This window comes from Saccostrea echinata, unplaced genomic scaffold (assembly GCF_033153115.1).
Source record: "Saccostrea echinata isolate AGI-Se365-2 ecotype Australia unplaced genomic scaffold, CSIRO_AGI_Sech_v1 ptg000054l, whole genome shotgun sequence".
Classification (NCBI taxonomy): Eukaryota; Metazoa; Mollusca; class Bivalvia; order Ostreida; family Ostreidae; genus Saccostrea; species Saccostrea echinata.
Genome location: NW_026889803.1, coordinates 28,121,587 through 28,131,377, shown reverse-complemented (window position 1 = coordinate 28,131,377; position 9,791 = coordinate 28,121,587). Strand labels below are relative to the sequence as shown.

Sequence of the window (9,791 nt, the reverse complement as noted above, 5' to 3'; positions counted from 1 at the left end):
GAAACTTCCGAGAGACACGCAAGTTTTGAAAGCGAAAGTAAAAATCTTTCGGTACATTTCTGAATGTTTCCTGTACACACAGCCATGACAACATGCACAACCCAATTTTTTGATGCTCTGACAAATAAAGACCACGACAAGGTATGATTAAGAAAAAAATATGTAGTATTATTGCTATGACTTTTTTTTTACATTACAAGAGAAAGATTGCTAAAGGTCTCATTAAAATAATGCACCCCTCCAATATTGTATATGTGAACAAATTACTGGGAAACAGTTTCAAAGAATTAGTAAAGCAGTAAACTGGTAAACTTATGATGGCTAGGCCTACATGTATCACATTTGAGTGGTATACTAAAAGTTATATATATTCTTAAAATATAAGGTTGTAAAAGAAAAAAATGCTGTTATAGTGTAGATTTTACATTAGTTCAACGTATATAACACTGTATAAGCCTAACTGTAGATCTATCGTCAATGAAATTACCTCTTGGAAGAGAAAAGTGCAAATCTGTTGTCATGCCTAAACTGGAGATATATTTTTTACAGATTTTGGAATTAACTTCAAATGGATTGTTAAAAATGAAAAAGAAGTTTAACTATCGAAAAAAGAATGGACCTCATGAAGCTGATGAAATGTCAGCCCTCTTACTTACAATCAAGTACTGTTACCGTAAAGATATCATTGAGAAAATGATTGCATCAGGTACATAATTGTCAAAAATTTCCAGCAATATGATGTTTAGTCTGAAGTAATCTTTTAATTTATAGTCTTACTTCGTAATAGCAAAACCTTCATTACAATTTATGTATGTATTTATAAACCTTATTACTGCTAATTCTGATGGATATTTTCCCTTAAATTTTAATGACATTTGGGTCAGTTGAATTTTTACTCTTGGTAAGATAATGATTTGTGAAAATGTGTGCCAGTACATTTAATTTTACAGGAGCCAATGTAAACGCCACTGGATATGAATACTTGTATCCTAATCTCAGCAGAAAGCGGCTGGTAACTCCCCTATATCTAGCGGTTAACAGAAGCTGTAACAAAGAACTTCTCAAGTGTCTGATATCTGCAGGTAAATTTTTGCACCAATTTCTCATGCACTTTGCACTTGTGACATGGACCCCCCCCCCCCTTCATCAGGGGATTGGGATTGGGGGGTGTCCTTTGATGCAAGTGCCTGTATAATTTTTGGCCTCATAAAGTGTGTATCTCTGTCTTCTTGTAACTCCATGTATTAATGACATGTGTTATTTAATGATTTTCTTACGATGTGAATATTTTTTGGCTCAAAACATAAACATTATATTTTGTGGGGAAATATCTAGAAAAGTTATTATGCCCCACTTCGAAGAAGGGAGGGCATATTGCTTTGCTGCTGTCTGTCGGTCGGTCTGTCTGTCTGTCGGTGCACCAACAGTTTTTGTTCATTTTCTTCGTAGAGGTTGTACATACTGAAATGAAATTTGGTATACAGATTTATCATAAGAATATCTAGGACAAGTTTTGTTTTGGGTACGATCAAGCAATTTTTGACAGAGTTATGCCCCTTGGACTTAGAAAAATTCCAATTATTTGCAGTTTCTGATCATTTTCTTTGCAGAGGTTGCACATACCGAAATGAAATTTGGTATACAGATTTATCGTAAGAATTTCTAAGTGAAGTTCTGTTTTGGATATGATCGAGCAATTTTTGACAGAGTTATGCCCCTTGGACTTAGAAAAATTCCAATTATTTGCAGTTTCTGATCATTTTCTTTGCAGAGGTTGCACATACTGAAATGAAATTTGGTATACAGATTTATCGTAAGAATTTCTAAGTGAAGTTCTGTTTTGGATATGATCGAGCAATTTTTGACAGAGTTATGCCCCTTGGACTTAGAAAAATTCCAATTATTTGCAGTTTCCATTCATTTTCTTTGCAGAGGTTGCACATACTGAAATGAAATTTGGTATACAGATTTATCATAAATATATCTAGGTCAAGTTCTGTTTTGGGTATGATCAAGCAATTTTTTACAGAGATATGCCCCTTGGATTCAGAAAAATTCCAATTATTGGGGGGGGGGGGGGGGCATAAGTGTTTCACAAACATTTCTTGTTCTTTTAATGAATTTGATCATTATATGAAAAACTGTTGGATTTGTTATGTCATTGTCAAATAATGATAGTTATTTTTTAATCATAGTCAGTTTTTTCAGTGCTGCCACATTGGTCAACATTTCCACATTTACATTCCTGAAAGAACAAAAGAGCAAGCATGATAAAATAAATGCAGATTTTTATGTCAATTTATTTAAAAACTTCCTGTAATGAATGGGAAGCTGGAACAGAAATAACAGCAGCCTGATTTCAATCTGATAGGGATTGTCCCATAATAACTTATTTGAATTACCTGTATAATTTCCAGGGGCAGATTTGAACAAATTCTCTGGTCAAATAACAGAAAATGAAGAGGAAGGAGGAAGCATGGTGATGGATTCCCAATCCGCCAGTCTGAACTTTGCTCTCCATTCTCAGTACTATGATGCAGAGGTGATAGACATCTTACTAGAGAATGGAGCAGATCTCAATATCAAGAACGATTCTTCATTGCTTCCACTACAAATAGCTACATTATATAATTACAGTGATGCAGTTTTATCACTTGTACGATACGGTGCAAGTACCAGTCCTTCGTCCTACTCTGAGTATTCTCCCCTTGCTCTGCTGTTAGATTCGGCAGAGTTACTTTCTCCTGATGATGAACTCTCTTCAGAGGGCCGTGCAGAAAAGCGCTTTAACTTGTTAAGGTGTGTCCAAATTCTTCTGAATGGTGGATACGATGTGCTCTGTGACACTGAAATGCAGGATTTGTGCCAAAAAAGCAAATGTGGTGAAGAAATGGATGATATTCTGTTAGAAGTGGCTAAAATTATAACTGCCTGGGTGTATCAACCTAAAGATCTGAAAGTTTTATGTAGACTGAAAATTCGTCATAATCTTCAGGTTGTTCAGACAGCATGTAACCCAAAAATACTTAACAAATTACCTCTACCTAAAGCTTTAATTAATTATTTGAATTTGAGTGATTTTGATTAAAGTACTTTTCACTTATTTTGTTTTGTTTGCTGACATTCTGAAAATCTCTCAGCAACTGTTGTTGATGTTGATTACCAAGTTTTGTCCAAGGATTTCTATTTTACCGTCCTAAGTTTTTAATACCATCCACAAGCACTTTTTTCACTTAAAAAAAAAGGAGGGTTCATTGGCTTATAGTGGCTTGATTTTATTGAATTAAAAAATGAGGTCACTCAGGTGACCTATTGCAATCTGTTTTCGTCCGTCGGCGAGTGTCTGTCGGTCGTAAACTTTTGAACATTTTCAGCTTCTTCTCTGGAATTGCAGAATCAATTTCAAGAAATTTTGGTATAGAGCATCTTTGGGCAAAGGGGGGCAACAATTATGAATTTCATGGTCCCTGCCACCCTTGGCCTGAGGGGTGGAGCAAAATCCATAAAAAATCATTTTTGAAAAATCTTCTTCTCTACTCCTGGACATTAAGCAGTCAAACTATTTTCATGATTACAACATACAATTAGAATGAGTCCTTTACCTAAATTGTGAAATTCTTGGCCCCAGGGTCAGGGTTCAGGAGTTAGGGTGGGGCTCTATTGATCACATAGTGAAATTGCATATATTCTTTTAAAATGCTTTTTCTACCCCCCCCCCCCCCATATTAAACAAAGAAACTAAGTGCATTGTTATGATGAACAAAAGTGTCTCTTCTAAAATTGTGAATATCATGACCCCTGGGTCGGGGGTTCTGGTGTAAGGGGGGCGGGGGCTGTTTTGATTATATAGTGAAAATGCATTATTTCTTTAAAAATCTACTTCTTTGCTCCTGAGTATTTGATAGATGTATTAAATGCATGGTTATGATGAGCAAGACTGCCTTTTCCAAAATTTTGAATATCATGGCCCCTGGGTCGGGGTTCTGGTGTTGTGGGAGGGGCCCTATTGATTATATAGTGAACATGCATTAATTCTTTGAAAATCTTCTTCTCTGCTCCTGGGCATTATTTAAACAAACTAAGCACATGGTTCTGATAAGCAAGGATGTCTCTTCCAAAATTTTAAAATCCACGACCCCAAGATTGGGGGTTCTGGTGAAAGGGGGGGGGGGGGGGCTTTATTGATTATAAAGTGAAAAAGCAAAATTTCTTTGGAAACATTATTTTCTGCTCCTGGCTATAAAGCAAAGAAACTAAGTGTATACTGTAGTTATGGCAAGTAAGAGTGCTTCTGTCAGAATTGTGAGTTTCATGGCCCCTGGGTCAGATGTTCTGGTGTAAGGGTGGGGGCTGTATTGATAATATAGTGAAAATGCATTAATTCTATTAAATAATCCTGTCTGCTCCTTAGTGTTGAGTAGATAAACAAAGTGCATAGTTATATTTTTAAAACTTGTTTTTGGTCCCAGGGTCAGGGGTTTTGATGATTCTCCTGGGGGGGGGGATGAAAATGTGTTTTAAATTCTTTGAAAATCTTTAAATAAGTGCAAAAGTTATGATGATAAGGGTACCTTTTCCAAATTTGTGAATTTCATGACCCTGGGTTGTGGGTTCTGGTGTTGGGTAGGGCTGTTTTGAATCTGTAGTGAAAATGCATTATTTCTTTGAAAAATCTCTTCACTGCTCCTGGGCATATTAAAGGCAGACAGAGTAAAAGTTTTAATAAGCAAGGGTATTTTTATCAGATTTTTTAACATTTCCACCATTTTGTCAAGTGTTCTGGTCCTGGCAAGGGCTCTATTAATTTGTATTCTACTGAGAGAAATAATTCCCATTTGCCATTCACTTTTGATAATCAATCATTGTAAATAATGTATTTGAAAGGTTAATAGAATAAGAAAATTATGCAAGAATTTTTATTATATAATACAAAAAGTATTTCCATAGTTTTGATAATCAGGTAGACTTGTAAATAATAGATAAATAAAAATGACACAAAAGTCACTCATTTTATTAAACTTGTTAAGACCAAGAGAGACAAATGGGAGAGGTCATAATATGGGGTTAATAATAGTACAGAAGCACCTGTTGTTTGTTAATAGTAGTCTTATTTAAAAAATTTGTCAATACATGTAGTATGCAAGGTGATTAGTGAAAAATGGGGGATAGATTAGAACTCAATTTATGAGCTGTTACTGAATATTGTTTTTGGTTAGCAAAGCTTCATCTTTCAGTTTATTTTACACTCTATGGGTCCTCTAAGTTGTTGTATTATACTGTAGTATGGAAAGGAGGAATGAGTTAATATACATTGAAAATTCATAAATATATATATAATGAAAAACATATGGCTGGACCGGGAATCGAACCCGGAACCCCTGCATTACTAGTCAGGTGCTCTAACCACTGAGCTATCCAGGCCGATGTCCTCAGTCCAGCCTAAATTCCTACATTCCTCCCTCCTTAAATAGTCTTCGCCCCGGAAGACACAACACAAGTTCACCTTGTCAGGACTTAACATTAATTACACATACATATTATATTGCCTGAACAAGGTAGGTCACGGCACCATCTGTAGTATGGAAAGGAGGAATGAGTTAATATACATTGAAAATTCATAAATATATATGTAATGAAAAACATATGGCTGGACCGGGAATCGAACCCGGGACCCCTGCATTACTAGTCAGGTGCTCTAACCACTGAGCTATCCAGGCCGATGTCCTCAGTCCAGCCTAAATTCCTACAATACTCAGAAGGCCACTAAGGCCCTTGGGCCTCTTTTTTTTAACCAAAGATAGATTGCATCAAGTTTAGTAATTGGTCAAGTGGCTTTGAGGAAGACAATATGTGAAAATTTTTTTACAGATGACAGATAGATGCTGAGCACTTTTCAATCAGAAAAGTTCAACTGCGAGTTTGGCTCAGGTGAGCTAATAACACTTCGCACAATTGTTGTACGTGTTAAGTCAACACTAAATGCAATTACCAAAAGTAATCACATAACTTCATGAAACATTGCATGAGTTACAAATACCTATTCAAAATATCTGACAAAGGGATGAAATACTTTTTATACAAATAGATTTATCAGCATGCATCAACCTGTGGGCTAGAATCATTTAGAATTAGCCGATTATTCTAATGATAGAAATAATTTTTGACTGCAATAAATATTTTGAAGATAGAGTATATTAAACATATAGAATATATATATTTTTTTCATGAACAATATTTTTCTCAATAAAATGAAAATCTTACTTTTGGCTATATATAAGTATATATTTATCGTACATTGCTTAGGTTTTCCACACAATGACCGAGTTACTTTAAACGGTTTTAGGGGGAACAAGGAATAGCTTTGTTGCTTAACAAGTTGAGCATGAAGAAGTCAACTGATGTGAAAAAAAAATTAATTCCAAACTTGTTGACAATTCGCCCTCTTTTAGAGAAAATCCACAAATAAAATTTCAAACTACGCTGTTGCATTCATGTATATTCAAATGATGTACATGTACACTCTTCTCGATGACAAATGAATTTTTAAAAAAAAATATTTAAAATGCAATAAAGTCTGTTTTTAACAATGTGACTAAGTATATTAACGTAATTTATCTTTAGAAAATGCAACCGAGCGTCTGCACAGGTGTGTTTAAAATTCATAATTAACACAAAACTAAGTCGACAATGGCTGTCGGACGTCTTCATCTTGGATTACCTACACGGTCTTCACGTCATGTCATAGTACGACTTTAATTACCATATCCTAATTACAACAGTATTGTTTGACAAAACCACAGAATTAATTAAGTTTCAGACACAGTCTTCGTTTTTATTCTCTCCCTCACGCTCAATTTATTCACCCAAACCAGAATATTGGTATATGGGGTATATTAATAACATATGTGCATTTTATACAACTGGTCGGATCGAGGTACAAATACGATACAAAAACAATACAGAAAAAAAAAAATAAAAATAAAAAAGAGAGGGGGAAATATATCAAGGAGGACAGACAGCATCATGAATTCTTACGATAACATGTTTTTTTTCCAGTTTTTTTCTCCGTTTTATGTTGACATAAGTTCCATTTTATTAATATTAACTTTCGGTCTGTGAAAATAATAATTGCCAGGGTATTTTTTCTTAAATTAACGAAAGTTTTACATTCTAGGAAATGAACATAAAACAAAATTCATCTGCAATCTGAGCATTATTACAGTGTTTACAAATTCTTTCGCAAAGTGGTACATTATACCATTTAAATTTTCAGTTTCTATTTGTAGGTGATGGTATTGCAGCACAAAATTTTCAAAGTATTTTTCTTAATTTAGGATCAATATAATTTTTATATCCATGACTTTGCTTAAAAATTCTGTAAAGTCGACCTTATGAGGAATTATCTACGCCTCTGGAACACTTTGGAATAAATTGATCTTGTAAATATTTGTTTTACAATAGCTGTTATCCATTTATATTTTATACTGACATTCTATTCGTACTATACATTTGATAAATCACACATATTACAGATTTTCTGTATGCTGCGGAAGCGTATTAGTGCCACGCTATATTTTTTTAAAGTTTGAAATTCCAACTTTAAAGTTGAAAAAGCTACACTGTAACTTTAAAATTTGAATTTCCAACTTTAAAGTTGGTTTTTCCAACTCGGAAATTCCACATTTAAAATTGGCTTTTCGAACTTTAATCTTGGCTTTTCCAATTTTAAAGTTGGTAATTCCAAATTTAAAGTTGGTAATTCCAACTTAAATCTTGACTTTTCCAACTTTAAAGTTGGCTTTTCCAACAAAAAAGTTGATAATTCCTACTTTAAAGTTGGTTAAATCCAACTTCAAAGTTGGCTTTTCCAACTTTAAAGTTGGCCTTTCCAACTGTAAAGTTGATATCATCAACTCTAAAGTTGAAAAGGCCAATTTTAATCTTGGCTTTTACAACTTTAAAGTTGGTAATTCTAACTTTAACCTTGGCTATTCCAACTTTAAAGTTGGAATTACCAATTTTAAAATTGGCTTTTCCAACTTTTTCGGGCTTTATACGTTTTATTCGTATATTTTGTTGTTAATTGGACTCGTGTTGCTGTTTGTAATGGAAATAAACAATTTTTTTTATATAGTTATGATGAAAGAAGGAATAATTTTCATTGTGTTTTTATATAGAGAATTGATACATTTTGTACAGTTGTCTTTGTTGCATGAAATATAATGTTGATTCACATCCTATAAATCAAAAAACTTAATATTTTGGTTCCATTTGTTTAAACTTACACTCAATAAATTTGTTTTTGTATCTTCTCAAATAGGTATGATCGAAATGCTCTCATTTACAGCGTTGTATGAAGATACTATATCCTCGAAAAAATCATACAGGGAGAAATATAAGGGTTTTTAAAGTTGAAAGTTATATGTAAGTCATATGAAAGGTGAAGGTCACAATTAATTGACATTTTAATTGCTAACCTATTTGTTTCAGTATATTAAATTTACATTAATAAAAAGCTGATAATAATATTAAATAAAGAAGAAACACTACAGAAAAGGTTAGAAAAGCAAAAATTAAAGTTGGAAAAGCCAATATCAAGTTTGAAAAGCCACCTTTAAAGTTGGAATTACCAACTTTTAAGTTGGAAATGCCAAGATTAAATTGGAAAAGCCCACTCTAAAGTTGGAATTAATAATCTTTAAAGTTGGAATTACCAACTTTAAAGTTGGAAAAGTCAAGTAAAGTTGGAATTACTAACTTTAAAGTTAGAAACGCCAACTTTAAAGTTGGAATTACCAACTTTAAAATAAATATTACGTGGCACTGATACGCTTCCGTACGCATTGATCTTCCTCTATTTCCATGGCAACGGCGGTCATTTTGAATGTTGCGAAATTCACAACTACATCATCATTACCGTGAAGTTCAATCAAGATTGTCCGAGACATACAGGTGTGGACCAATTTAAGTGAAACAATAACAATATGTCGACCGACTTAGAACGGGTTCCATTCCACATAAAAACAAGATGTGTTTGTGAAACACTGATGCCCCCGTATGGCAACTTATAGCAAAGGTTAAACTTTCTCAAATACAAATCAAATATGTTCATACCCAAAGTAAGGTTTTGTCTCGAGGAATATACCCGTGAAATATAAAACCCTAGCAGCAACCATTGAATAGATATGGAAAAGGTTAAAGTTTTCAAAAGTAAGTCAAACATCAAGTCAAGGTCAAATGGTCAAAATTAATGCTAAAGGAAAGGCCTTCTCACAAGGAATACACATGTGAAATACGAAAGCCGTTGCACCAATCGTTCAAAAGTTATGACCAAGGTAAAAGTTTTTCAAAAGTAGGTCAAACTCCAAGTTCAAACACCAAGGTCAAAGTTGTTGGTATCCAAAGGAAGGTCTTGTCACAAGAATTATATATGTGAAGTATGGAAGCCCTAGCAACAACCGTTCAAATGTTATGGCCAAGGGTAAAGTTTCCAAAAGTAGGTCAAACACCAAGGTCAAAGGTCAAAGTTGTTGGTATCCAAAGGAAGGTCTTGTCACAAGGATTATATATTTGAAGTATGGAAGCCCTAGCACCAACCGTTCAAAAGTTAATGCCAAGGATAAAGTTTTCCAAAAGTAGGTCAAACACCAAGGTCAAAGGTCAAAGTTGTTGGTATCCAAAAGAAGGTCTTGTCACAAGCATTACATAATTATGTGAAGTATGAAAGCCCTAGCATCAACCGTTCAAAAGTTATGGCCAAGGTTAAAGATTTCTAAAAGTAGGTCAACTCG

At 34.0% G+C, this 9,791-nt stretch overlaps 1 protein-coding gene and 1 non-coding gene across 2 annotated transcripts; one reads left to right on the top strand and one right to left on the bottom strand.

The window, feature by feature from the left end:
- Positions 1-63: 63 nt before the first annotated feature.
- On the top strand, positions 64-3,103 carry LOC133204757 (serine/threonine-protein phosphatase 6 regulatory ankyrin repeat subunit C-like). The gene is made up of 4 exons (XM_061340499.1): positions 64-141; positions 550-706; positions 951-1,082; positions 2,418-3,103. Exons 1-4 carry the CDS (start codon positions 64-66, stop codon positions 3,086-3,088), a joined length of 1,038 nt encoding a protein of 345 aa, XP_061196483.1. The 3' UTR covers positions 3,089-3,103.
- A 2,541-nt stretch (positions 3,104-5,644) lies between these two features.
- Trnat-agu (transfer RNA threonine (anticodon AGU)) lies at positions 5,645-5,718 on the bottom strand. The gene has a single exon. It is a non-coding gene; the product is annotated as a tRNA-Thr (tRNA).
- Between the last annotated feature and the right edge of the window lie 4,073 nt (positions 5,719-9,791).

Coding starts and splice junctions, on each gene's coding strand:
- LOC133204757 (XM_061340499.1), top strand. CDS start 64: ATGTTTCCTGTACACACAGCCATGACAACATGCACAACCCAATTTTTT. Junction 142..549: donor CAAATAAAGACCACGACAAG/GTATGATTAAGA, acceptor TATTTTTTACAG/ATTTTGGAATTAACTTCAAA. Junction 1,083..2,417: donor CAAGTGTCTGATATCTGCAG/GTAAATTTTTGC, acceptor TATAATTTCCAG/GGGCAGATTTGAACAAATTC.